This window comes from Sceloporus undulatus, chromosome 10 (assembly GCF_019175285.1).
Source record: "Sceloporus undulatus isolate JIND9_A2432 ecotype Alabama chromosome 10, SceUnd_v1.1, whole genome shotgun sequence".
NCBI classification, from domain to species: domain Eukaryota; kingdom Metazoa; phylum Chordata; class Lepidosauria; order Squamata; family Phrynosomatidae; genus Sceloporus; species Sceloporus undulatus.
The window spans coordinates 137,161-164,716 of NC_056531.1; the positions used below are offsets into that span (position 1 = coordinate 137,161).

General features: G+C 52.6%; 2 protein-coding genes across 4 annotated transcripts; one reads left to right on the forward strand and one right to left on the reverse strand.

Moving 5' to 3' along the window:
- The first annotated feature begins 563 nt into the window (after positions 1 to 563).
- Positions 564 to 18,398, forward strand: INPP5J (inositol polyphosphate-5-phosphatase J). 3 transcript variants are annotated; one of them, XM_042441376.1, is made up of 13 exons: positions 564 to 681; positions 4,170 to 5,017; positions 8,321 to 8,431; positions 9,543 to 9,651; positions 11,508 to 11,624; positions 11,854 to 12,029; positions 13,315 to 13,426; positions 13,686 to 13,795; positions 14,253 to 14,436; positions 14,999 to 15,136; positions 15,974 to 16,051; positions 16,504 to 16,608; positions 16,717 to 18,398. In XM_042441376.1, the coding sequence occupies exons 1-13, from the start codon at positions 595 to 597 to the stop codon at positions 17,332 to 17,334; spliced, it is 2,793 nt and encodes a 930-aa protein (XP_042297310.1). In that variant the 5' UTR covers positions 564 to 594; the 3' UTR covers positions 17,335 to 18,398. The 3 variants fall into 3 exon arrangements, with proteins under 3 accessions (XP_042297310.1, XP_042297312.1, XP_042297311.1); XM_042441378.1 differs by lacking the exon at positions 564 to 681 and adding an exon at positions 1,434 to 1,558; XM_042441377.1 differs by lacking the exon at positions 564 to 681 and adding an exon at positions 3,286 to 3,394.
- A 613-nt stretch (positions 18,399 to 19,011) lies between these two features.
- Positions 19,012 to 25,245, reverse strand: PLA2G3 (phospholipase A2 group III). Its single transcript, XM_042442134.1, has 7 exons — positions 24,651 to 25,245; positions 23,459 to 23,591; positions 23,044 to 23,178; positions 21,482 to 22,008; positions 21,245 to 21,374; positions 20,805 to 20,939; positions 19,012 to 20,080 (listed from the first exon to the last, which is right to left on the reverse strand). Exons 1-7 carry the CDS (start codon positions 25,162 to 25,164, stop codon positions 19,888 to 19,890), a joined length of 1,767 nt encoding a protein of 588 aa, XP_042298068.1. The 5' UTR covers positions 25,165 to 25,245; the 3' UTR covers positions 19,012 to 19,887.
- Positions 25,246 to 27,556: the final 2,311 nt, after the last annotated feature.

Consider the following 27,556-nt stretch of genomic DNA (forward strand, 5'->3'; position numbering starts at 1 on the left):
TGAGGACTAGAGCCTTGCTTTGAAAGAAAGGAAAGGAGCTAAATGAATGGAAAGGAAGGAGGAGAAGGAGAAGGAGAAGGAGAGGAGGAGAAGCCTAGGACTTCCTGAGGGTTGGGTCCTTGCTTTGCAAGGAAGGCCAGGCCCCAAGTGAAGGGAGGCGGAGGAGGGGGGGCTGGGCTTCCTGAGGACTAGAGCCTTGCTTTGAAAGAAAGGAAAGGAGCTAAATGAATGGAAAGGAAGGAGGAGAAGGAGAAGGAGAAGGAGAGGAGGAGAAGCCTAGGACTTCCTGAGGGTTGGGTCCTTGCTTTGCAAGGAAGGCCAGGCCCCAAGTGAAAGGAAAGGGAGGCGGAGGAGGGGGGGCTGGGCTTCCTGAGGACTAGAGCCTTGCTTTGCGAGGCAAGCAAGAAGGGATCGATGGCGAGGAAGGAGGAGGCGGCGGCGGCGGTGGCGGAGGAGGAGGAGCGGGAGCTGGCGGAGGGCTGGCCCTTGCGTTGAAGGCAAAGCAAGGCAAGGCAAGGCAAGGAAGGCCCCGGCTGCAAGGCACGGCAGGCAGGAGGCTGGAGCCGGTCGAGGAGGAAGAGGAGGAGGAGGAGGATGGCCAGCCCCGGCGGAGGAGGAGGAGGGCTCCGGCGGAGAGCTGTGGCCGGAGGGCCCCCAGGGAGCAGCCAGGGCCGGCGGCAGGTGAGCGGCGCAAGGCTGCAGACCCCTTTCCCTCTTTGGGGAGAGGATCCGGGGCAGAAGGGGGGCAGGAGGGCTCAGGGGGGTCCCTGCCATCCTCCCCCTTGCCCTCTCCACTGCAGCTCCCAGCACCTGGAGGAGCCCTGGGGGGGGTACTGCGACTCCCAGCACAGGACTTGCCCTTGCCTCCTCGGACCAGGGCTGCTGGGAGTTGCAGTCGCCCTGCACCTGGAGGATGCCCCCCCTTGGAGCCCAGAGCTTGGGACTGAAGCCACAGTCGAGCCCCCCAGGGATTCCAAGTCCCAGCAGCCCCAGCCAGGGCCCCATTGAGGTTGCCCGCCTTTCTGGCTGCCCACTTGGGGACTCCTAAGCTCCTCGTGCCCTTCGCCACGCCTGGCTCTTCCCCCTGCCCTTCTCCCTGCCCGTGGAAGTGCCACCTGGGATGCCCACCATGGTTGCTGGCACTACTGAGCCAAGGCCCAGTCCTCGGGTCCCTTTTCTGGAGGAGGCCAAGCGAGGGGAGCATGAAGGATTTCTACCTGGCAGGCCGAGGGCACGGGGCACAAGGCCAGGCGGGCAAGGAAGCGGAGAAGGAAGAGGAGAAGGCTGGAGGGGACGTCCTTGGCATCCCTGCCCGCCATCAGCACTTCTGAGCGGCACACATCCAGCCTGGCAGCGCAGGAGAAAGAGAGGGAGGACCTGAAGGGCACAGGCAGCCGAGCTGGTGGCGAGACAGGCATGGTGAAGGGCAAAGGATGCCCTCTGTCCCTTTGCCAGGCCTGCTTCTTCCAGGACAGGACTGTTTCCCCAGAGAAGGAAAGGCCTGGGGCACCAGAGTCAGTCCAAAAAAGCCTTTCAAAGGACAGAGCTCCGCATCAAGGTTTGCTCCCCTACTTTTAAAAGTAAGACATGATGCCCCTTTGGCTCACTGGGCATTTGGGGTGGGCGAGAGGGGCACGCTTGGCTCGGCCTTGGCTCCCCTTCCCCTACTCCCAAAGGACCAGGCCTTGCAGACTAGGGCTGCTGGGAGTTGCAGTGGCACTGCACCTGGAGGACCAGAGGGTGCTGGATCTCCAGTCAAGAGACGACAAACCCCACTGCCAACAAGGGCAGTGCATTGGCATGGGGACGGACCTTTGGCGACCTTCTGGATCTATATAGCTCCCAGCAGCCCTTGCTAGCAGAGCCTGGGGTGGGGGATGTTGGGAGCTGCCGTTCTTTCCGACCTGGAGGGCTGCACCATTTCCGCCAGTGCTCCAGGACATGGGGAGAAGGCATTGCTTTAGCCTTGTGCAAGCTTCTGCCGCCTGCCTTCTACCAGCAGGTTCTAGTTTTGAGCAGGGCTTCAAGCTTTTCTAGGGAAGGGCCATCAACAGAGTGGTCAAGCCTTTGCAAAAGGTCAACAGGTTCAAAGCTTTAGTGTATTGAGTTGGAAAAGTGTGTGTGTGTGTGTGTGTGTGTGTGTGTGTGTGTGTGTGTGTGTGTGTATATATATATATATAATCTTGGCATGGGGAGAGGTAACTGTGCCAGTCTGTTGCAACCCAAGAAATGCTTGGGCACGTGAGACATTTGCTGGGCTGGAGGCACTGACAGCATAAAAATGTTTTAACTTGTGGAATGGAAGGAGAGCAAGGACGAAGCCATCCTGGGTTCTCTAGGAAGGGAGTTCTAGAACCTGGGAGAAGCCACCAAGAAGACCTCTTGTCTTCCTACCAGATGGGCCTTAGAAGGGCCTCCCCTGAAGATCTCAGCACTTTCATGGGCTTGTAAGGGGAGGTCCGTGCCTTCAAGTAGGGAGTGAGTGCCAAAGTCGGAGAGGAGCAACCACCGAGAAGGCCCTGTCGTCTCCCATGGTCCCACCAAAAGAGCCTCAGATGGCGGTGGGACAGAGAGCAGGGCCTTCCCTGGAGATCTTAGAGCTCCAGTGGGCTTATATGGGGCGATCTAATTCAAAGATATAGCTGTGTTAGCCTGTAGATCAGTAGAGAGATCTTGTAGCACCTTGGAGACTAACTCAAGAAAGAAATGGGCAGCATGAGCTTTCCTAGACTTCAGTCTTCTTCCTCGGTTGCTTTTGGTGGAGTGGAAGCCAGCGACAGACCTATCTAGACCATTTGTGCATGAGAATGTCAATTCAAATTCAAAATCTTTTGGGTATGGAAATGGAGTGGCAAGTCCGGTTTTAAGGATGGCCATTTGCGGAGAAAGACACAGCCATCGGATATGGAGATGAGATGGCACTCCACCAAAAGCATCCGAGGAAGTAGACTGAGGTCTACGAAAGCTCCTGCTGCCAACTTCTTTCTTTCAGTTAGTCTCAAAGGGGCAACACGATCTCTCTACATGGGGAGATACAGTCCTTCAAAGTCTGGGAGGAGCAAGCACCAAGAAGGCCCCTTTGTCTCCCTTGTTCCTACTGACCAAGCTTGGGAAGGGGATGGGATGGAGAGAAGAGCCTGTCCAGAAGATCTCTGAGCTCTCATTGGCTCCTAAAGGGCGACCAAGCCCTTAAAATAGCCTGACTCTGAGCCTTAGAGTGGCTACCACTTTCTTCCGAGGGGAGAGAATCTTCGGTGCCAAGGTTCCATGGCTGTTGGAGAAGCGAAAGGGCAGCCGTGCCATCCCCCAGCTCCTGGGAGAAGCTGGGCATGGGGGCATGGAAAGTGATACGTCCGACGAAGGCCTCGAAAGCTACCAGCTGGGATGGATCCGGGTACTGAGCTGGCAGGAGGGCCCTGCAGAGAGCCGTGATGCTCATGGGGACCGTTCCTGTTCTAGGGGGAGGCCATGGGGGAATCTTGGAGGTGTTGGTCCCAGCATGGATCAGCTGTGGAGTTCCTCTTCTCAGAAAGCCTCATGAATGTAAACCAGGATGGCTGCACACTGCTCCCATTCATTGCGGTGGGACTTGTGTCGCAGAAAGACCACGCAGGACTGAGAGGTGGAGGGCTCACAAGTTTCTCCCCGCTAGCATCCAAGAGGCAGGAGACACATGCTTGGAAACAGGCCTTGGGAAGGGGACTTTTTCTTGAGGGGGATTATAGTCCTTACCAGTGGTGGTGGGGATTTTGGGAATTGTAGTCTGACCAGCACATTATTTTTCCCTGAGCCCTGAAATGTGTGATCCTAGCTGTGGTTGCAAGAGATGAGAATAGGGTAGGATGGAGACGACGGGGAAGGGCAGATACAGTGACGGCTAGGCCAAAATGGGATCCCAGGATTTATGGTTTGTTGTGGCCTCAGAGCTCTCTGACAGAGAAAGGTACGTGTCTCACAACGCTGCAGTTCCCAGAATTCCATAGCGTTGAACCATGGCAGTTCAAGTGATGCCAAATTAGAGTATGTCTGCAGTAAAGATGCAGCCCCAATTGAGTGGGAGGGAGTCAAGAAGAACAAATAGCACACTGTTTGTGTTGAGCTCTGGGCTGATGTTGTGTTGTGCTCCTTGCCACAATCTAATGTCTATTCTCTGTCTTCCTTCTCCCAAGATGGAGTCAAACCATCGTGGCAACCAAGACCAAAGCCCAACCTCGCCTGTTGGGCCCCAGCCCATGTCACCCCGGGGCAGCCTCACAGGGTTGTCAGCACCAGGCTTGTTCCCTCCGGCCACCAACCAGTTTGGCGTGGATGGGACCGTGCGATTCCAGCCAGAGGGCTCCAACCATGCCCTGTATCCCGGAGGAACTGTGCCAAGTGGCGCTAGGTCCGACACCCTGTTTGAGGCCTTCCAACCTCGCCCACCGCCGGACGGATCCCACCCTGCCAGGCCTGAGGAGTGGACGCTGGGCCGCCCGAGCCAACCGCTCTCCCTGGAGATCAACCGGACCCCACCTGAGGGATCTGGGGCAACTTCAGCATACAGCACCCCAAATCTACGTTCTCCAGTAGAACTGCGTCCGCTCTCCCCAGCCTCAGGCGGCTCTTCCCTTTCCAGCTCTTCCCCTTCTATGAAACTCAACCAGTCGCCGAGCAGGGGCATGCGCCCAGATCTATGCACCTTGGACCCTGGGCCCTCAGGCATCGTGGCACCAGTGGAACTGAAGGACACCATCCCCAAAGCCGAGTCCAGCGACCACATCTGCCTAAGCCGCTCGGCCTCAGCCCACCGTCCCGTCTCCCTCCCCAAAGCCATCTCCAGCGAGTACCTCTCCAGCGGGAGGGTGGGCCCCTCCAAAACTTCCATGCTCTCCAAAGCCGAATCGGAGGAACTGGTCTCCTGTGCCCGGGTGAGGCATTCCCCCAAATCCCAGGACCTCTGCAACAGCAACAGGAACACCAAAGAACGGTTTTTGGCACCTCTCAGCAAGCCCCCAAACAAGCAGGAGGATGCGTTTTGGTGAGGAAGACTGGAGGGGATGGGAGAACGGCGGGCCACGCTTGGGAGGGAAGAGCGGGAGAGATGGGGATGGAAAGTGGAAGGAAGGAGAATTCCCAACAAGCTGGAGAGGAGCGCACCTCCTTTCAATGGCTACCTTTTAATGCTCAGCCTCAAACTCAAAGGCATACTTGCCCACCCTCCCTGGCATGGCAAACACTCACGGCATTGCCTGGTTGGCCTGAAAAGTTTGTCTCTAGGGCCCAGGCAATTTGAATAATAACAAATTATTATTACTAATTGTCATTTCCCTCTTCCCTCCTAGGGGTCAGTGCCTTTATAAATGGGCACTGAAAGCCTGGCATGGACTCACTGCCCCCTTGCCATAGTAGCCACCAGTTGGCAGGCTGTGCCTTCAAGTCCCCTATCTACTTATGAGGACCCCATGAATTTCTTAGGGTTTTCTTAGGCAAGGAAGCCTCAGAGGTGGTCTGCCCAGTGCCTCCCTCTGAAATAGAGTCTAACAGCAGCTGGTCTTCATTGGCTATCTCCCATCCAAGTCCTAATCAGGGATGATCTTGCTTAGCTTCCAAGACCAGACAGGATTTGGTGTCTTTAGGGTACTTAGCCCTGCCATACACTTGTCTGTATTAATGATCAAGGCTGTAAATATATCTATACTGACTCCTAGGTAGGTTTCAATAAATGCGATGTGATTAATTGATGGCAAGGGATTGCCAGCACATTATATAAGAGAACTTTTAAATATACTCTTGAGAGAGAGAGAGAGAGAGAGAGAGAGAGAGAGAATTGTTAAGACTACATTTTTATGTACCTTATAATAACTGCTGCAATGAAAAGGGTCATGTTCTGGCCTAATTTTTCAGCCATTTCTGTTTATATCTCATGCTAGCTGCTCACTATGGGGAATGGGTAAATTGGTTAGATGGGGAGTCCTTGGCAGCTTCCATATTTGTGGGGCAGCGCATTTACTCTGGGTTTTTGATTCGCAAACCCCACAGACAAAATCGAAAGGTCCTATACATGGTGTTTAAATCTGCCCCCATGGGATGAAAGGTGCTTACTAAGATGTGCCAATCTAGCTCCAAAGCACATTCACAGGTTTAGCAACACTAAAGCCTAGAGTGCCTTCACCATCACGTTGGCACGGATGTCACTGTGTGCCACTGAGTGTGGTTGGCCCTGTGGCACAATGCCATGCCATCCGAAACTGACGGGAGCAGGTCTGGTTCTCCTTAAGCCCGAGCCTTTGCCCCTCCAGGGATTTCAGGCTTCTGCCCCCACAGCTGACCCTTGCCCATTCTGGCTGGGTCTTCTGAGAACTGAAACGTCTTGGTCCACGATGCCTTGGAAGAGGGCAAACCGGGGCCCTGAGGCCACATGTGGCCTCCAAGACTCTTTTTCTGTATTCCTCCACCTACCTGATCTTCTGGCGGAAAAAAGGGCAACTTGCCTCTCCTGGAAGCCTCCAGGAATAGCAATTGGCCATTGAAAGCAGTTGCACTGCTTTTAAGTCTATCCTTAAAAAAAGGAAAGGAAAGGAAAGAAAGAAATCTCTGTTTCAGAGCTACAAGTGGACTGCCAGCCAGTCCTGGTTTTCTTCCTTTCTTTTGGAGCCTTGGCAGTTTGTCTGGATGCCCCCAGGGCAGAAAATGCCAAAGGTGCTGTCCACTCTGGCCTTGGGACCAGTCCGCCCCTGTGCTGCGGGTGCGGCCGCTTCTCAGCCCTTAGACCACTGCCTCCTTACCTCTGCAGTGAGCCTTTGCCTTGCCCCAGGTGCCAGCTAGCTCTGCTTTATGTGCGTGGTCGAACTGTGCTAATGTCCTGGGATTTATCGCCCAAACGCCATGCCAGTGAGCTTTCAACAGCTGGCGTCCCTTCTGGGGCTTCTGCCAAGCGTTTGGAAAAAGGAAGAAAAACCTCCAGCTAGGCATGGCTAATCATAGTAATAGCATCCTCCTGCAAGTGCCAAGCGTCCGAAGCCCTTGGCCTGCTTTGGCACCTTGATGCTTACGACGGCCCCGTAGGGTAGGCCAAAAGAATGGCATGTCCAAGACATGGGAGTGAGACTGAGATGCGTCTTGTCTTTGCCAGTTCAGCTGCTTGGCTTTTGACATGTTGCCATCTTGAAAATAATTGAGGTTCGCACAAATGGGTCTCAAAAGCATGGATTCTTGCAATTGGGGTTTGCAAGTGGTTGTCATCTCTGTATCCACTTGTTCCATTCTTTTCTTGGGCTCTTTGTAGTGATTTCTTGGGCCTAAATTGGGTCGCTTCCAGAACTTTCCCAACACAGTTTGCTGGGGCAATCCCATGCTTTGAAGGGCAAATTTCCTCCTCTCTGAATATATATATATCTGATTGTGCAAAAGTACCATTTCATGGATACACTCTGGCACTATAGTTACTATAACTGTATTTATTTTCAAGAGAGAAAGGAAGAGAAGGAGTTTATTATTATTTATTATTGTTGTCTCGGTGCAAAGCTGCCCTGAAGCTATTGCAGAATGGGTTCATCCAGGCTCACTTGCATCAGAGCTTCCATTAGTGCACTTTGCAGTGCTTTGCCCAGAGCTGGCAAATTCTTTGGATCGCCCAAATGTTTGCGTGACCGGCATGACTTCTTTTTATCGTTCTTCAGAGCAGTGGCGCTCGGCCTTTGGTTCTTACTTGACTCACCCTCCACATAATCCAAAGGGGAACCCACCCAAGGCTTTTGCCAGGGTTCCCTGGAAGCTGACCCTGCATGGTGCCAGCAGGGCAGCTCTCTTCCTCATTGCGTCACCTTTTCTCCCCATCCAATCCCTTGGTTTTGCATTTAAAAATAATAATTCTGAATTTAACAAGAAGTAATGAGTTGTCAGAGGCATGGCAAAATGTGAATGGCCCTGCGGAATTAAAAAAAACAACCACACCTTTCTTCAAAGGCAGACAGTTTACTTGAAGGGAGTAGTGGGAGGTGGGAAAAAAGTAACCCACGGGAGTGAAGCAGCCTTCAGGTTTCTGTCTGTCAGTTCTGCCCACAAACTGGGCACAGCCCTGCAACTGTGGCAGAATGCGCCGTCAGGTACCAATCGTTCCATTGCGGAAATTGCTCCAAGCCCCACACTGGTTAGGGGCCCAAAGGGAATAAAATGACTGATCCATGCAACTAGGAGGTTTTTTATTTTGAACTGGAGGAACACTTGCTCACATGTACCTGTGTCTGCTCTCAGACATATGCCCTTTGAGGAGAATGCTGTTGTTTTTGGTTGGATAATGCCTGCTGGTTTTTAATGCCCGGTTCCCTCTGTTTCTTTGCAGCATCACGGTGGTCACCTGGAACGTTGGAACGGCCATGCCTCCCAGTGACGTAACCTCCCTCCTGCACCTCAACACGGGAGACTCCAACGATACCGACATGATCGCCATTGGGTAAGGGAAGTGGCACATGGGTATGGGGATGAATGCACCCCTGGTCCAGTTTCACAGGACGGTGGTCCAGTCGGGATGCATCCAGGAATCTGTATTTTGATGGCGCCATGACACTAAAAAGGGATGAACCTGATACAACTGTATGCAGAAACTCTCTAAGCTGACATGCTCATGTCCTCTGAGCATGCACAGAGAGCCGTTATCTCACTACTGAGTCCCTGCATCAATACAAACATGCAAAACGGAGATCCAAAAAGCCATGAAACCACTACAGAGTCAAAGCCATTTAAAATCTTACTTGAAAGCAAAGATTGAAAACGGTGTGTGGTTGTGCCTGTGCCTTCACATCACCTGTTGCCCTATGGCAAAGCCATAGGACTTTCAGAGGGTTTTCTTAGGCAAGGAACCCTCCGAGGTGGTTTTGCAAGTTCTTTCCACTGCAAATATTGCCTCCAGCACCTGGGTTTCATGGGCAGTAAAACAGTGCAGCGCCATAAAAAGCCCTTCTCTTGTTAAACATTAATTCCCAAAGGCTGGCTGGAAAGGAAAACATCTCCATCTGCCCATGGCAAGACAGGAGAGAAGGAGCCATCCTAGCTTCCTTTTGGGAAGGGGTTCCAAATTTAGGGAGCAGCCACCCGGAAGGCCTTGTCCCACGTTCCCCTCATCCACGCCCATGAAGGTGATGGGACAGAAGCACCCCTTCTGCAGATCTGAAAGCGCAGGCAGGCTCATAGGGGAAGGTATCCGGTCTTTCAAATAGGGCTTTTTAAGCCGGCAATCTACTTTTCCCCTCCCTTGTCGATCTTTAACCAGCAGAACAACCGGTCTCTTTGCTTTTGAGTCAGCCCAGGGCAAGCTAATGCCAAGGGGCTGAGTGCTGCTCACCGTAGGCGGGGGACATGGAAGCATGTGGCTCGTGAGTGTGCATCAGCTCGGATCTTTTGGGGGAAGCATTGGCATAGTTGATTTTGGGGTTGAGTGTTGTGTGTGTGTTTTTCCTCAAGAACACACAAAACAAGCCTGTGTTTTTCTGCAGAAGTGTCGGGAAAGGAGCATATGTGGAGTATTCTTTCCCAGATAACCCCTGACTGGTGATTTCTGTTTGTAGGCTGCAGGAGGTGAACTCCATGATCAACAAGCGCCTGAAAGATGCCCTCTTCACTGACCAGTGGAGCGAACTATTCATGGAGGTGCTGAGCCCCTTTAATTTTGTCCTGGTAAGCGTCAAAAAAGGCCTGGCAGGGAAGCTGCAGACACAAAGAGGAAAAGCATGGTTCCAAGGGCTGGTCAGAAGGCACAGGCTCTTCCCAATGGCCATGGGGATGCTATAAGGTTGAACTTCCAGCTGTATGAGCATTATTTGGCTGGCTGGCCCTGGGGTGCCAAGGCCGTTTCTGTAGCCCCGATGCCCCAGGCATCTGGCCCAAAAGGTATGAACTGCCTCTTTGGGAAGTCTCTAAGAGTGAAAGGAAAGCTAATACCCCTTCTTCACCCTCCTTTCCTCAGTGCCTTTCAAAATGTGCCTTTATTGAAATCAATAAATATTAGCTTCTGCTAAACTGGCCCCTTTGACGTTTATTACCAGTCTCTAGATCCCAATTCAGTCCAATCCCCCAGCTCTGCAAGGGTGCATTGGTACCCATGTCTCGGAGATTGTAATCCTGGACGAGGACAAGGATTGCAAACCCCAAAGGTGCCACGAAATCCCTTGACACCTCCTTTTCGTACTGCATCCAACAGACATGGCTACCTCTTGGGAAGCTGGCCAAGTCAGGCTGCACGAAGCGAAGTTGCACAGCCAGGCTATGCCACGTGTGTGTGCTGGGATGACCTCAGAAAACCTGCCCGGCGTCTAATGATAACATCACGCCCGTCTCCATGGCAATGCCATGGCAATGCAAGAACTCCATCAGGGTGCTGAGGGCCGCTGTGATGAGGGAGGCATCCGTCTCTCCATTTGGGGCTTGGCACCTGCTGAGCATGGCTTGGAGCATCCCGTTTGGTGCTCCAAGTAGAGGACAACCTCTGTCTCTCTCCTTTGCCCCATTTGGGTGATGCACTGTGGCTGCTGGATTCCACTTTCCCTGTCCCCAGGATGGGTCTTTCTGAGGTTGCATCCTCACTGTAGAAATAATCCTCCTTGGCACCACTTTTAAGTGCCATGGGATCCTGGGGTTTCTAGTTTGGTGAGCTATTGGGCCTTCTCTTGTGGTTCTGGTGCCACAACGTACTGCAATTCCTAGAATGCCGTAGTATGGAGCCCTGAAAGTTAAAATGGTGTCAACCCGGATTATTTCTTCAGTGCCAATGCAGCCTAAGGCTCACTGCTTATGCACAGAAGCAGTACATGATGTCTCCATCCTTCACAGAATATTGGTCTTTTTCCATTGTAGGATTTGATCCCTAGTTGTTGTTTTTTGCAAACGCGCACCCACCCACACATGCAAATACATATTGCCAAAGGCTCACTGCTTCTGCACTGAAACGGTACAGGATGTCTCTGTCCTTCACTGAATGTTGTTCTCTTTCCCTTGTAGGATGTGATCCCTGGTTGTTGTTGTATTTTTGCAGTCAAACACACAGAGACACATACACAAACACTGCACCACAGTTTCTGGAACGTTTGATGCAAACGGGAGGTTTGCTCTTTTTCTGACTGAGATGCCCCCTCTTGCGTCTCTGTCTTGTGCATTTCGATTGCATGTTGCTGTTAAGGTTCAGCCCATTTCTCAAGGTGCTGACTCTGTTGTGTGGAAGGATTCAGCACCATGGAAGCACATAAGGGAGCATCATATGACCTTGCTCCTGTTTCATGCAGATAAGACTACCAAGAGTTGAAGGACTGAGTTACTCCCAGTGGATATTGCAGGGGCAGGAGTCATCCAACCCTCCAGATGTTGGACTGAAGCTCCCAGCATTCCTCGCCAATGACCAGGGCTGTTGGGACTTGCAGTCCTGTACCATCTGGAGTGACCCATGATGCCCACCTCTACTCTACTGGATGTCTGGGCATTCGGGATTTGAATTCAATGCTGGCCTGCGTCCTTTGCCTCACTGCCTTTTCCCTTCCCAGGTGAGCACCGTGCGGATGCAAGGGGTCATCCTGATGGTCTTTGCCAAGTACTACCACCTGCCCTTTCTACAAGACGTCCAGACAGACTGCACTAGGACAGGACTCGGGGGATACTGGGTCAGTCCATAGCCACCTTGAATTCCAAAGTTACTCTTTTTGGGCAGCAGTAATGAGTGACTGGGGAGCTTTGCAGTCAGTTAGGCCACACAGTTACTTTTTCAAAGGAACTTTGGGCTGGAGCTGCTTTGCTCCCGCTGCCTTTGAACCTGGAGCTGGAGGGGTTTCTGATATTGGCAGGTCCATATGGTTTGTTTGCAACTCACTTGCCGCCTTCCTCCCCATGCAGGGCAACAAGGGTGGGGTAAGCGTGCGCCTCTCGGTCTTTGGGCACATGGTGTGCTTCCTCAACTGTCACCTGCCAGCACACATGGAGAAGGCGGAGCAACGCAGGGAGGACTTCACCACCATCCTCCACCTCCAGCAGTTTGAGGGACCCTCGGCCAGCGGGATCCTCGACCACGAGTGAGTCTGTCATCCGGCGTGGGGCCTGAGTCCTTGGTGTCGGGGAGACGTAGTTGGGGCCACTCTCTAGCAAAGAGGTGGGGGAAATGGGGGCACATGTTGTTGTTGTTGTTGTTGCTGTTGTGTGCCTTCAAGTCAGTTTTCAACTTATGACAACCTTATCATGGGGTTTTCTTGGCAAGATTGGTTCAGAGGAGGTTTGCCGTTGCCATCCACTGTGGCTGAGAGAGTGTGACTTGCCTAAGATCACCCAGGGGAGAGCCAAGAATCGATCCCTTGTCTCCAGAGTTGTAGTCCAATGCTCAGACCAATATGCCATGTTGGCATGGCATTTTTCAAGCCCCCAAAGACTGCCCACTTCATTTTTCAAGACCTTTGGTTTTTAAAAAAAGGCCCAGTTCCTTTTGTTAGCTCCAACTAGAGTAGACCCATGGAATCAATCTGATCAGACATCCGATGAGAACGTGCTCTGGCTTTGAGTGCCAACTATCAATGAGCTGCCCAACCCCCTGGTGCCTTGGAAGATTGTCATAAAATGCATATGAAAACCTGAACACACCCCCGCACTGGCATGGGAGGGCACCGGCTGCTGCAGGATGAGGGCAAATCCCTCCCTTTGGCTGCCCTGAGCTTGGCTGCCATCTGTCCAGATCTGCAGTGCCGCTCTGCTCAGAAGGGCTCTCTCTGCTGGTTTGAAACCTCCATGGGGAGGCACGTGCCTGCTTGCATGGACAAGCCATGCACCACACGGTGGCATTTGACCTTTGGGAAGCCTAGGGGCTTGAGTGAGCTGCTTGGCCAGCTGCCACCCCACCAGGCACTTGGTTCATCCAGGATCAGCAGGGAGCTGGCTGGAAGCCAGGCAGGAGAGCCACCAGTCCAGCGCTGACCTACATTCCCCCTCTTGGTGACAGGGCTCAGCCGATGCCCGGCCTTGCCACACAGATTGCCTCCCTCCCTCCAACATACAATCCTACTTAATTGGTGCGCATGTATGTACACTGGGCTTCCTTCCTGGCCGGTGTGCGTCATGGAACCTGGAAAAGTGACTTTGAGGGATCCTAGCATTATTTTATTGATTTGATGTTGATGATGATGATGATGATGCAACATTTATTTATAATGCCCTTTCCAGCAAAAGGTGGAGCATCAGAACATATGCAATCAAAAATGAGTGATAAAATGCCCCACTATAAAATGCTAAAAAGGTAAAATAATGTACTAATAGGTTAAGGACCAATTCCTCATCAGTCACTCCCCACCTTTATATAATATTTCCCGCTAGCCTTGTCTTTTGGTTCGGGGATCTCAACTTCCGTATCGAGAGCTTGGATATCCGCTTTGTGAAATACGCCATCGACAACAACATCCTTCATCAGCTCTGGGAGAAGGACCAGGTAAGAGGGCTCTGTGTGCACATGTGACACAACTTGGCCGGGGGAGGGGGGAGAGATGCCTTTCAGGGACTACAGCTCCCAGAATCCCCCAGGCAGCATGGCCCTTGGGGATTCTGGGAGGTGTTCTTGAATGTCATTTTGGACATAGGGCAACCTGAAGGTGACCCTATCGCATTTTTTTTCTTGGCTGGATTTCTTCAGAGGGGGTTCACCCCAACTGCAACCTCATGGCCCCCTTCTTCCCTTCCTTTCGATGCAGCTGAACATTGCTAAGAACACCTGGCCCATCCTCAAAGGCTTCCAAGAAGGCTCCCTCAATTTCCCCCCAACCTTCAAGTTTGACGTGGGAACAAACGTGTACGACACCAGGTAAGGATGCAGAGAGTTAAAGAAGAGGAGCCCCATGGCAAAAATTGCTGGCAACCTTGGTTCAGCATAACATTCTTCAGGAGGAAAAGGATACACCAGTTAGGAAAATCTGTAGCTGTTTGCTTTTGCCCAAGCCTCCTGGGAAGGGCAAGAGTCAGTCCCTCCCTCTCCTCTCCCTTCTGCTGACTGAATTGAATGCAAACCACTTTTGCAACTCAGTTTACAGCAATTGAAAGGAGCTGAGGAGAAGAGAGAAACTGGGGCTTTTAAAAAGTGGATTGACAGAGAATTAATAATAAGGGTGCAGGCAGAGATTTTATAAGCCTGTTGCAGGATCTCAGCCTCTGTTCTACAGTGCATTTAGCATCATGGTTACTCCAGCACAATTCAGAGAGAGTTGGTAACATGGTGACCCCTCTGCTTCCCCCTCCCTTTTTTCTTTTGGCGTGGCTCCCAGCGCCAAGAAGCGGAAGCCAGCTTGGACGGACCGCATCCTGTGGCGGATCAAGGGCTCCACAGGGCCCAGCCATCCAGGGAGGTCCAGCTGCAGTGTCCTGGGTGTGACCCAGCTCTGCTATTGCAGCCACATGGAATACACTGTGAGCGACCACAAGCCGGTGGTCTCCATCTTTGCAGTGCAGGTGAGTCCGGAGCTTGTGAGTCATGGCCCAAGAGGGAGCTGCAGATGGGACTGCATCCGTACCATTGAAAGATTCAAATCAGAGGTTGCATTTAGCAAACCAGGCCCAGGAGAAAGAGATCTGTCCTCTTCTCCACGAGAGGACCACTGGATAAAACCTGGAAGCGCATTGTGCACATGTATTGGGCTGCATATTCAGAGGGACGTAGAATGGTAGAGCTGGAAAGCACTGCAGGAGCCATCTTGTTCAATCCCTTGTCAGGCAGGAGAACGAAATGAAAGCAGTCCCAAGAGGTGGCCATCCAACCTTGTTTAGAAACTTCCCGACTTCACCCTTTAAGGCAGTCCAGTCCACTGTGAAACAGCTCTCACCATCACAAAATTCTTCCTAATGTTTGGGTGGAATCTTATTTCTTGCAATTGATGCCTTTGGGGTATTTATGCTTTAGTTTATTTACAGTTAACCGAATGCATTAACCCTTCCATACTGAGTTGGGTCTTCTTATTTGCTCCTTCCTTCCTTCCTTCCTTCTTTCCTTCCTTCCTTCCTTCCTCTTGGACAGTTTGCTTCCAGAGCTGATGTGCCTCTGGTGGAAATTCAAGTGGCTGATGAATGGACAAAACCAGAGCAAGCCGTCATCAGGTGCAGGATCTCACCAGCATACCACCGCAGCTCATGGGACTGGATTGCCCTTTATCGGGTAAGGGATGACAGCCATGGGCCTTTCCCTATGCAGTCTTCCCATCTGGCATAATAAAATGGACCAGGAAGCACAGTTTACAACAATGTTGCTAACAATTTTGTCAAAGGCCTACCTTGTATGTCTCCTTTTATGTGGATTCGGCAAGAACGCAGGACTTTGGTGGACAGAAACATCCCCTCGGGGAGTCAGACAGTGGCCTGTTACAGACTGCCAAAATAAAGCTGCTTCGGGTCTCTTTGGAGGTATGCTATTTAAATGATGCACGGGTCCTAAGAGTCCGGAGGTCACGCCAAAGCCACACTCCATTCCTAAGCACTGGAGGGCAACTTGGTGCAGCTTCCGGATTCTTAGGATGCATGCATCATTTAAACAGCATACCTCTAAAGAGACCCGAAGCAGCTTTATTCTGGCAGTCTGTAACAGGCCATTGTTTCATTTCCTGCTAAATACCCAGGCTGTAACTTTTGGGGAGCATGATGCCAGCCTTGTACTGCGGTGACATTAGGCCCTTATATTGTAGCGGCGGTGTTGTAAGCACGGGGTGTTACATGGTTGTATTGGTGTGTGCATGTGTTATGGTGATATTGTACTGCTGGGCCTGTCTGCCCTTGCGTAGAGGTTGAAGTATGATGCTGAGGTTGTATTTCTGGGATGCTGTGCCCTTGCAGTGCTGTTGGGGTGTTGCATCACTGTTTGACTGTTGAGGTGCAATGCTCTTGTGTTGTTGACTTGGCTGTTGAGGTGTGATGCTGTGGCATTGCTGTGTGGAAATGAGAGGCTATACATCCCAGAGGGAGCTGCCCTAATTCCGCCTTTCTTTGCTCTTTTCTCCAGGTGGGTTTCCGGCATTACAAGGACTACATTGCCTATGTGTGGGCCAAGCAGGAAGACACGGATAGCAACGTTTTCCAGGTACGGGGACTGAGAGGTGGGAAGAAAGCTAACAACTAGGGTTGCCAGTAGGCGAGATGAAATGTCCCTTATCTCCTAAGTGAAGCCAAAGAATGTCCCCATTTCACCTTAAATTGGGAAACACCCCTTTTAGCCAAGAGTTCTGTCTTAATTTCCAAAGAGCAAAATAAGTTCTGTGTATGGGTATGTCTTTGAATGACAAGCTGTGACCAACTCTGGTTGGTACTTCATGCGCAGCACTTAGCAACATCATCAGGGGCCATCCCTAGGTCTCAGGTTTGGGCCCAGAAACCTTTGGGCCTGTAGTAGCAACCCTAACCTTTTAACATCATCAGCTTCTCTCTCTGACACTGGAGCTTAGCTTAGTCTTACACATCTCCCACGCACCCTTAACTTGGCCTGCTTTCTCCACTCTCTCTTTCTTTCTCATTCATTCTCTTTCATCCTTTCAGTTAATGTTTCCAGAAGAGTCTCTGCCCAAAGGGAAAGGAGACTACATCTTGGGCTACTATAGCAACAACTACAGCAGCATGGTTGGTGTGACAGAACCTTTCCAGGTGAGCACCAAAGAACATTTGGGGGGTAAAGGTACAACGACTGCCCAGACCCCCGAATGGCTGTTCTGAACAGCTCTTTGACCTCCTTTTTTCTCCCTCCTGCTGTAGATTTTGATGCCCTCACTGGAGCAAGGCAACAGCCCCACCGACAGTTCGAGCTCCACCTCGGACGACGAGGACGACAGCACCCTGGTGCTCCTGGGTCCCAAATCCCGCAGCCCAAGCCCCGGGAAGATGAACCACCACCGTAGCCGCAGCCCCAGCTTGGCCAAATTCCAGGGCCTGATCTTGCGGTCCTCCAGCCGGGACCAGGGCACCAGCCGAAGCCCTTCGCCCCAGGGCCGCCGCAGCACCTTCCTCAAGGGCGAGATCCCCAGCATCCAGTTTTCCAAGGACAGTCCCCGGCACCGCTCCAAATCACGGGAGCCGGGCCCAAGTGCCGAAGCGGGTCCCCGGCTCCAGGCTGCCTGGCGCTTTGACGAGAACCCCTTGTCCCGGGCCGACCCCCGCAACCTGGGCCTGCTGCCAGCCGTGCGCCTGGAGACCATTGATCAAGTCATGGGCCACCGTCGAGAGAGCGCCGACCAGGGTCTGCCATCCCGGAGGATGAGCCCCACAAGCCCAACGTCTGGGCTTGCGGCCCTCTTTAGCACCTCCCCTCAGGAAGGAAGTTCCCAAAGCCCCCAAGGTCCCAGCAACCACACCCGGGATGCCACAGGACACTGAGGGGAGGGAGCCTGCCGGCGTGAACCCGCTGTCGTGCCATCCCGTGTCGCACGCTTGCAGTGTCCTCCCTCCTGGTGTCCTGTCCATGCTCAGCTGTGTGTGTGTGTGTGTGTCCTTTCTCAGTCTCTCTCTCTTTCTCCCCCCTTCCTGGTGTGATATAAGCACCAGGCAAGGGGCCACCACTTCTGGGCCCTGCCTCTGTCCACTTGACAATCAGCCCCATCCGGCACCGAAGGAGGACAGGTAGCGCCAGTCCAAGGCCGTGTCCCTCAGGCCTTTTCCAACCCTGTGTGAGCCCTCCAATCTCCCAATCCTGACTCCGGACTTTTTGCACTGAGAAATCCTCCTCCAGCTGCCTCTCCTTTTGGGTCTCCCTCTGCTCTTGCTCCACAGCACACAGATGGGGGCAAAGAACACTCCCCTTCCAAAGAGCTAAGGAGGAGAAGTAAAAAAAGATAGCATTTTTAAAAAAAGGACCAGTGGTTACAGGGCAGGTGTGGGTCTTGTCCTGGGCCCACTTTTGGAAAGAGCGGAAGGAGATTCTAGGCCAAGCCTTGCTTTACTGGCCGGCATCAAAGCTCAGAGTACGGGTGCGGCACAGGGCAGTGACATCCTCCTACACCCTGATTTATGGAAGTCATCACGTCACCCGATCGGTGCGACAAAAGGAGGGGGGAGATTGGCATGTTGTGAGGCAGGGAGGCCCGATCCTTTGAGGCTAGGAGCAGGCACCTGAGCCAGCCTGCTCCTTCCGAAGCAGCAGCTGTGACAAAGGGGGGCTCAGCTATGTTTCTCAGGACGGCTCTTCCCAGCGGGAAGGAAGCGGATGTCCCACAACCCATTGAGATGGGTTCTGGCTGCTGCTTCAAGCATGGTGTCAAGGGAAAGCTTTTTGTGTGTGTGTGTGTGTGGTGGTAGTGGGGGGAGAGTGTCTTGAGGCCAAGCCTGAGCCAAGGTGCCTTGGAACCAGGGATGAAGAAAGCTGCCAAGGGGATTTTAGGGGGGAAGGGGAGGACGGGGGCTGGTCTCCCCCACAGACAGATCCATGATCTTCGCTGGGACGAGTTCAGAGTTGAAGCAATCTGTCCTACCTCTCTTTCCCCTCCCTTCCCAATAAATCATCTACGAACCGACAGGTTGTGTCATCTCCTTGTTGAGAGAGGGATGCCTCTGTAACATTCGGATGTTTCGCACTGCTTTGCCTGGGGGCGACTATGTTAAGTTATGCCAAGGAGGTAGGCTATACCTTCTTTTGCAGTGTCAAACCCACCTAGGCATAATTCCTACATAATGGAAATATACCCACTGAGGATTCTGGGATTTGGAGTCCAAAGAGGTCGCCTCTCCCTCCTCTATGTTTAGGGCACTCTTAGGCTTTCTACAGCTGGCACCTTCTATATATTCAAAAGCATTCCAAGACCAGGTCACACCCACTACAAAAAGTTTTTATTGCTCCAGTATTTTAAATGCAACAGGTCCACCTCCCCCCCCCCCCCCCCCCCAAATCCACCCCTAACCCTTTAGATAATAAATTACAGTGGTGCCCCGGGTTACGAAAATAATTCGTTCCGCCGCCGCTTTCGTAACCCGAAAGGCTTCGTAAGCCGAAAAAGCCATAGGCGCTAATGGGGAAAAGCCGCGATTTGGTGTGAAATAGCGCCGAAAAGCACCAAAAAATTTTTCGTAACCCGAAAAAACATTCGTAACCCGGAACAGTTTTTTTAAATAGATTTTTTTCGTAACCCGGAAATTTCGTAAGGCGGCGCATTCGTATCCCGGGGTACCACTGTATTGGCAAATTGCAGAGTGCCTGCCCTACTCTTCATACCCGGGGGGTGCAAAGCAGCCCCCCAAGAGGGCCAGGGAGACTTGCAATCAAGGAGCTTTTGGAAATTGGACTTCAACACCTACCATTCTTCACCATTGGTAAGGGCTGATGGGTGTTGCAAGCCAGTAACATCTGGACATCCCATGAAGTAAACCAGGATGTGTGGCCCTCCAGATGTTATTGGACTGCAGCAGTTTTGTAGTCCAACAACATGTGCAGTGGTGCAGGACAGGAGCCCTTGAAATACACCCTTGGAGGGAAATCCTTGGTGCATGAGAAGCTGAAGGCTTCCCTTGAGAATGGAGACAGTAAGACACCCCCAGCGTCATGGCTCTCCTTCTGCATCCTCCCACCTGCCTCATTCAGAACCATCCATAGGCAATTGGCATATGCCCATGGCTATCACGGAGGATGAGGAGTTTATGGATTTTCTGAGGACAGGTGGCTGTCCTGATTTCAAGTTGCCTCGCTCTGTAAGGCCAGGCCAGCTTCCAATCCCAGGTGTAGGATTCGTGCCTTCTGCTTTGGAATCCCCCACATCAGTCAAACAGCAAGTAAGTCTTGCTATTCCCGACAATGCCACAGGCAAAAGAGTTCAACAGCAGCAAAGTAGTGGCCTTCAAATGACACCAGGCCCTGTGCCATGGGGCTATTGAATGCTCAGTCCATGAGGGTGCTTGGATTTGCACTTCTGCATCCTGGCAGAGAGAGACAAAGACTGCCCCTTAGGTTTGGCTGGGCACAGCATGGCGGGCAGCTCGTGCCAACTGCCTACATTTATTGAACAGGCGGAGGGACCTGTCTGGAGGTTTCCGTTCCTGGCGTTTCACCTTGAGGGAGGTGCCCCAATGTTTGTGTGCCAGCTGGTTGGTGAGGTGTCGGGCAGGGACCAGGATTGCTCTGCCAACATCAATGCAACTGTAAGAGGAGAAGAGAGACATGTGAAGAGCAGATCTGGGCTACCCATACAGCACCCTCTAGTCACAGCAGGGGGGCAGCCATATCTTTGCTCCAAGGACCAAATGGTTTGCCCTCAAGCTCTCCCCCTCCCAAAAAAAAAAAAAAAAAAAAAAAAAAAAAAAGCCCTGGAAGCATCCAATCCACAATAGTTTATGCCAAAAAAAGCTTGCTTAAAAAGTTGCAAGACTTTGTTGTTCTAGATTTATGCCATCTGAAACAGGAATCCCTTCCAATGCTCGGTTTTATCCATGGCAGAATCCTGCCATTGCACCCCACCCCTGCCCTTCTTCTCTTTTGTGAGGGTCACACTCTCTCAGCCTCAGAGGCAGGGCATGGCCAACTCTCTCTCTGCACCTCTCTCATGGTGATGCAAAGGCAAACCTATCATGCATTTTTATTATTTTATTTTTTTGGCAAGGAGAGTTCAGAATATCCATGAACGAGAGAGAGTGATGTATCCAAAAAGGGGGTTGGATGAGATGACCCTTGGGAATCCCTTCCAATGCTAAGATTTTACCCCCACCTCCTTCTTCTCTTCTGTGAGAATTTGAATGGGAGAGCATGACGTAAAGGGGAGAAGGTCTGAAAGTATCCACCACCACCTACACACAAAATGAATTTCAAGCTGAAGCGCCTCTCTCTTGCCCCCCTGCCTTGCTCTGCCCTGCCATTTAGAACTCACTTGGGCTGCTCTTCTTGTCCATCCCGACATCCCAAAGGAGGCTGCAGGACAAAACAGGAGGTGGACACATAGTCAGACAGCACTTGGCCTTCAACTTCGTTGAGACCCTTTCTCTTCCGCAGGAACCGCGCGAGCCTGAAACGAGAAAAGGCCACTGAATCAAACTGGCCGGTAAGTACCCCTGGTTCAAGCAGTGGCACCCCTAGCATTGGCATCACCCAGTGCAGATGCCTGGAAGGGGACTGGCAAGGCGGCGGCGATGCAGGTGAACACCACAGTCCATTTCTGCTCAAAGGCAGACGTATGGGGAACAGTGATGTCATTGCCTCTTAGGGTGTCACCCAGTGGGGTCTGCACCCCTTGCACTCCCCTAGTGATGCCCTCCTCACCCATCTCAGCCTGGACCCGGCGTGATTTTGGGGAAGGGGGCAGCCACTCACCGACGGGTACAGTTGCAGTGAAAGAGGGTGCGGGAATCCAAGTTGTGCAGTTGGTATTTGACCTCATGTGGCCCAATCCTGTAAGGGCACTGATCCAGGCGCCGGTAGCAGCTACAATTCTGCACTGAGGCTAGAGACCACAAAGCAGAACAGTGTTAAAGGCAGGACAAGGAGAAGAACTCATAGGACTCTTAAACCCAGAGAGAGCCATACCCATGCCCTGGGCACACCACTCACCTTGGCTTCCAGAAAGAATGGTCATGCTATGTCTCCCAACCTCCAAGGAGGCCTCCTCCTTCTGCCCAGCCTCACTGGGAGGCCCTGTTACTTCTGTCTGGGTTGCCTGGCTTTTGGGGTGCTTCCTCTGCTGATCGCCGGCTGTTGTCTTCAACAGGCCTGGTTCTAATGGCGCCCCAAGGGTGGGCAGCCCTACTGTCCCACCATTTACAGGCACCAGTCCTGAGGTTGTGGCCGCTGGAGAGAAGCTGATCCAATCTGGTTCAGATTGGACAGGGATCAGAGCAGTGCCAGGAACCTGGGCTTCTGGGTGTTCCAGGTGTAGCCTCTTCCGCTCCCTGGCCTTTTGGTTCAGGCGTTTCCGATTCCGGCGGTTCTTCCGGTTGTGCTTCCGGCCTTTTCCCCTATGTCTTCCGGGTCCAGGTGGCAGGGTGACAAGGCTGGACTGCTCAGTCGGGGCTACAACGGGATGGTAGTGGCTCTGCTCCACCAAGCGAGCCAAGGGCATTGGGCCATACGTCTTACACCTGGGAAGGGAAGGACGATCATGACAAGGTATTCCACTTGCCCTCAGCCCCAGTCCTTTAAGGAAGGCCAAAGAGAATCCACAAGTGGAATATTTTATATTATAGCAGTGTTACTCAATGTGCATGGCCCACGGACTGGAGCCATCAGCTGAGTTTCTAGGAAAAGGAGGTAAAAATATGTCACCGCTCCCTGGCACATTGGGCAGGGGGAAGGCCAGTCTCCCCATTAGATAGCTGGCAAAGCATGGTTATAGGGCATATTCTTGATCCGCAGAGGTGGGAATCATGTGCCCTGCAGGCCATGTGTGGCACTACAAGGCCTGCAGAAAAACAATGGCTGTCATCTCATTGGAGACATACACAAGTGTAACTATGCTACATGTGCAGGAAGAAGGCTTCACCATGATGCAACAGATGTATTCTGCTGACAGTGAGTGTTGTGCATACAACAGTGTTGTGCATTGCAACGACATGTTGCAGTTGTGCATTGGGGAACGGCACCTAATCATTGGCATGTGTTACACAAAGTTGCTGTTCTGCATGCGGTGGGTTAAGTAATGCCGAGTGGCACATCTCTGCATATGGAGCAGGGACGTAGCTAGGATTTTAGGAAGGGGGGGGTCCAGACTAAGTGCCACCATTATAATGGGGCTTGAGTGTGGCGGCGCAGCAGCACACACCATTCATTTTTCTAATGGAAGGGGGGGTTCCGGACCCCCAGATTCCCCCCCCCGGCTACATCCCTGTATGGAGGCTTGTCTGGATGGCAGCCAATATTTTTCCAACCCTCTGAAACAAAATGCACCCCACATCTTTCTCTAGCAAAATATGTTTTTTAAAATGGAAGCCTGTATTCTTTTGCTGTCCTGAAGATGGAGCAAGTTTGTTTTCTGCTGCTCCAGAGACTAGGACAGGGAGCAATGGATTAAAAGTACAGGGAAAGAGAGTCCACCTCCACAGTATTCGGAAGAACGTCCTGACTGGCCCGGAGGGTGCCAGAGGAACCCAAAGAGCCATGGGCATCAGATCACTCACCCGCCCCACCAGTGCCACTCCACACACTCCTCGCTCTCCTCCAGCACAAAACAGGGGACCTCCAGCAAGTTGAAGAAGCTGAGCCCAATGAAGTTGGAGATGGTGTCGTTGAGAGTCATCAGACATTGCCGGAACCTGCCAAGGAAGTCGGAAAAAGGAGTTAGAGAGCTCCGGAGTCACAACAAACTGCAGATCCCAGGGCTCCCTAGGATGGCGCCATGGTGGTCAAAGCACTGTCAAGCTGTATCGATTCTGCAGTGCAGACGCAGACTTTCCCACAGGTGACGACGACTCCCATCACCCCAATCAGGGCCCCTGTGGGGATGATGGGAGTTGTAGTCCCCACCACCCAAGGTTTGGAACCGGCGTTACAATCAACACCCCCCTTGAGACAGTCCCACTGCCCTGTACTCACCGTAAATCGCAATCACAGTGAGAGATGGTATGGAAACGATAGTTCCGCATCCCATACTTGTACCCCAGGGCAGAGATCTGAGCTTCACATTGGTCATGCTCACGACAGCAAACGTCTGGACCCTGGAAAACCCCTGCAACGGAAGGAGCCAGGATCAGAGGGGAGACCAAGGCATCAGGGCTGGATATACTAGCTGGCTTCAGTTAGTTTCTAATGTGTGCAGAAGGGGAACATAAACACAGGTAAGGCTCCTTCTGGATCAGGCGCAGGGGGCTTTTCTCGTGCCCTGGTGTGCCATCCAAAAAACTCCCGCCACCCACTAGCTGGCAGCATGAGCTTTCGTAGACTTCAGTCTACTTCCAAATGTATCTGAGGAAGTAGACTGAAGCCTAGGGACACTCCTGCTGCCAACTCTTTTCATTCAGTTGCTCTCAAAGGTCTCTACATACTGATTCCGCAGACTAACGCGGCTAGATCTTTGCATTCTCCCTTCTGTTCAGGCACTCCAAAATAAATAAAGCAGCACATTCCCAGACGCAGAGATCTTTAATGCGCGAGTGTGTCCTGAGCAGCCAGCTCTAGTTGTTAGATAATACTGTAGTTAAGAATCCAGTCCCAAGGAGGAGCTCGGCTGCTGCCCCCTAGAGGCTGAAGGCGAGGCTGCAGCCTGAGTTTTGCAATCTGGCCTTTAGGGGGCAGCAGCGTTGGCATGGCTTTGAACCCTGGCTGGCTTCTCACAACACACAGATTAACACCGAAACCACTCCTCCCAACCCAGGGTCACACAGTATGTATATCTTCAGAGAATGATGGCATGGAAGAGAGTTGGGTATATATATATACTATAGCTCAAACTCTTTTCCATGCCAGCATTCTCTGAAGATGCCAAAGCCACAGATGCTGGCAAAACGTCAGGAATAAACTCTTCTAGAACCTGGCCACTGAGCCTGAAAACCCCACCAAGACTCCACTTCTTAGAGACTGCTTAGGCCAGTATGAAGCAGGATATAAATGAAGCGGCTAGCGGCGAAGGCAACCCCAGGCCAGGTTCCCTTTGCTCGAAGCCAGTGGCTCTCAACCTTTGGGCCTCTAGATCTGTTGAGACTTCAGCTCCCAGCATTCCTCAACCATGAGCCTCCTGACTGGGGCTTCTGGGAATGGAAGTCCAAGCCCTACTAGTCTTGCTCCTTACCCAGCTGGGAGAAGTCGCCCGCCGCCGAGTCTCCAGCTCCGCACCAGAGGGTGCCTGGCATGGTCCAGCCCCGACGACGGCGCCTCCGGAGCCCCTCCGCTGCTGGAGGAAGGCCCCGATCCCCCTTGGAGCCCCTTCCCAGGCAGGAGTCCCCTTCTGCCTCCAAGAGAGCCATCCTCCGCCGCAGCTCCGTCCCCCAGAGGGCCCGCCGAAGCCCGATCTGGGTCTCTTCCAGGCCGGCAGCCCCGCAAAAGGCTTCGTACCAGCGGATCAGGGACGGCTCGCTCCTCCAAGCGCAAGCCAGCAAGCCTCCCTCGGGGTCCCAGGCGCTCTGGACCAAGACGGGGCCCTCGGGACGGCGGCCCACGAAGCTCAGCCAGCGGGATCGGCCCCGGGCGTCCAGGGCAAGCAAGGGGCAGAAGGGCTGGCCGGGGATCCAGGCGCCTCGGAGGCCCCGCGGGAGGAGAACCAGGAGGAGTAGCCAGACTAGAGAGAGCCAGCGCAGCCCCGCCATCGAGGAAGCCCTTGGCAATGAATGAAGCAAGCGCCAGTTCCCACGGCCGGGAAAGTCATTCTTAAAAACCTGGGGGGCTTGGCCGGCAGGGAGGGCGCCGATTGGGTGGCTCCCCGAGGACACGCCTCCTTGTCTACTCCGCGGTCACGCCCCCTCTAATCAAGCACGCGGCTTCAAGGCTCTAAGGCTCTAAGGCCTGGGGGGCGTGGCCTCTGCTTCTGCCTTGGAGAAGTTCCTTTTTCTGGGGCTAGGGAAAGCCCTGGGCAAACTTGACAGCGCTCTATACATCAATCAATCAATCAATACTGCAATAATAATAATAATAATAATAATAATAATAATAATGAGGACGAGGGTTCTGGGAGCTGTGATTAAAAAAGTTATTATTATTATTATTATTATTAATCATTATTATTTATTTATGTATTTTGCCAGCGTGGGGGGGGCAAAGTGACTCTTGTTTTTTGGAATCGCAGCTCCCAGCACCCTCCTCCTCCTCAATAATAATAATAATAATAATTTATCGATCGCTGTAAAGTTTGCAATGGCAAACCTCTTCTGAACAAATCGGGCCAAGAAAACCCCAGGGTCGAGGCTGAGAGTGTGTGACTTTTCCCAAGGACAACACAGTGGGTTTATATAGCTGAGCCGGGATTCGAACCAAGAGCTGTAGACCAACCACCACTAGGCCTCACTGGCCCTCTCCTCCTCGCTATGGATTGCAAAGTAATTGTTTGGGGGAGAGCAACTCCTGCACGGCGCTCACAGCTGGGGAAAGCGACTTGGTTCGACTGCAGCTCCCAGCATCCTTCTCCATGTCTAGGGCAGGCTTTGGGCCATGACAGTTGGTGGCATCTTGGAAGGAAAGTGCCCTGCCCCTTGGTTCCCAAGCCTTTGGAGCCTCCTCTGAAAGAAGGCAAAGGGGTAGACTTCCTCTGCCCAGGGAGGCTTTGCTCTTTCCTCCCAAGCCAAGAAATGCCACCTTGGCCCGCCCAGCAAAGCCTCTTGCTTCCTGTAGGAGCCAATCCCACGGCTCCGAGCAGCATGGCCTGACAGATGATTGACAGCTGGGGGAATGAGGTGGAAGGTGTGCGTTGTGTGTGCAAACACATCCTTGAAACATTCTTGGCCCTATAAAACAGGCTGCTCTCAAAGGACTTTAAAGCAGGCTTGATTTCAGCCAGGAAACAAGAGAACAGAGTGCTTATCTCTTATCTAGAAGATGCCAGCCACACATGCTGGCGAAACATCAGGAAGAAAGTCTTGTAGTACATGGCTGCATAGATTGAAAAACCCACAAAAAACTACTGTGCCATATTGCCTGTGCCTTCAAGTCACCTGTCGGCTTTGGCTGACCCCATGAACTTCGCATAGGGCTTTCTTAAGCAAGGATTCCTTGGAGTTGCTTTTGAAATTGAGCCGAACAGCACCTGGGTACACAGGGGTGGGTCAGACTAGATGACTCTTGGAGTTCCTGCCACAGTCCTACAGCTCTGAAAGGGGAGGTTTTTTCTCCGACCCTTCGGTTCCCTCACTGTTAAAGAGGAGGAAGAAGAGAAATCTTGGGGGATGTTCCTGCAATACAGCAGGTGGGCACTCCATGGCAAGAGAGCCCCAAGCCACTCTCCTGGTCCCAGAGCAGCTGCTGCCTCCATCTGGGGCCCAGCTTGAGGCCTCTGGATCTGGTTGCCTTTCCCCCAGTCTGTCCTGTTTCCAAGCACCTGTGACTCAGCCACATCATCCGAGGTGTGATGCTCGGGAAACGGCACGCCCATGCCCACTTCAGAACCTGGCAGCGCCGAGAAGGGAGGTATGAGGCAGACTGCCCTGGCCCCCTTGGCACTGCTGGAGAGGAGGAGAAAGAAGGCCTTTCTGGTCCATCCATCTGGCTGGGATGAGGTCCAGGTCACTAAGGACAGCCTCTTAGTTTGAGGGGCACAGGAGTGAAGGTGGTCCAGGGTTTAGGATGGGCAGCCGAGATGTTCAGCCCTCAACCCCATCAGCCAGCTCCTGCATCTCTTGGTCGAACTGGGGCAAAGGCTACCCAAAGAGAGACTGCAGGGCATCTACCTCGGGAAGATGGTTTATTTCCATGCGTCTTTGTTTTTATTGTGCTCAAGCAGATTCTTTCCTCCCTTCCTGAGCCCAGGGAAAGTTGCTCTGTGTTCAATGGCTTGGTGATGTGGCGCTCAGGGAGATAAGCCACTGATAAAGGAATCTGTCTAGGAGTGAACTGTGTTGGCTGGAGATGGCTGTGAAAACCTCAGGTGACATTCAGACACTCAGTGGCCGGGAGATAAGGGCACTCTCCCCCGGCAGAGCCACCCGCAACTTTGAAAATCTCCCATGGAATCAGAAGGCAAGAGTGCTTTCCACATCCATGCGCTCCCGT

Bases quoted from the DNA above. Each gene is read 5' to 3' on its own strand.
- INPP5J (XM_042441376.1), top strand. From the start codon at position 595: ATGGCCAGCCCCGGCGGAGGAGGAGGAGGGCTCCGGCGGAGAGCTGTG. The intron at 682-4,169 runs GTGAGCGGCGCA...CCTTCTCCCAAG, and splicing joins GCAGCCAGGGCCGGCGGCAG to ATGGAGTCAAACCATCGTGG. The intron at 11,625-11,853 runs GTCAGTCCATAG...CTCCCCATGCAG, and splicing joins CAGGACTCGGGGGATACTGG to GGCAACAAGGGTGGGGTAAG.
- PLA2G3 (XM_042442134.1), bottom strand. From the start codon at position 25,164: ATGGCGGGGCTGCGCTGGCTCTCTCTAGTCTGGCTACTCCTCCTGGTT. The intron at 23,179-23,458 runs GTGAGTACAGGG...CTTCCTTGGCAG, and splicing joins CACTGTGATTGCGATTTACG to GTTCCGGCAATGTCTGATGA. The intron at 20,940-21,244 runs GTGAGTGGCTGC...TTCTCGTTTCAG, and splicing joins CACTGCAACTGTACCCGTCG to GCTCGCGCGGTTCCTGCGGA.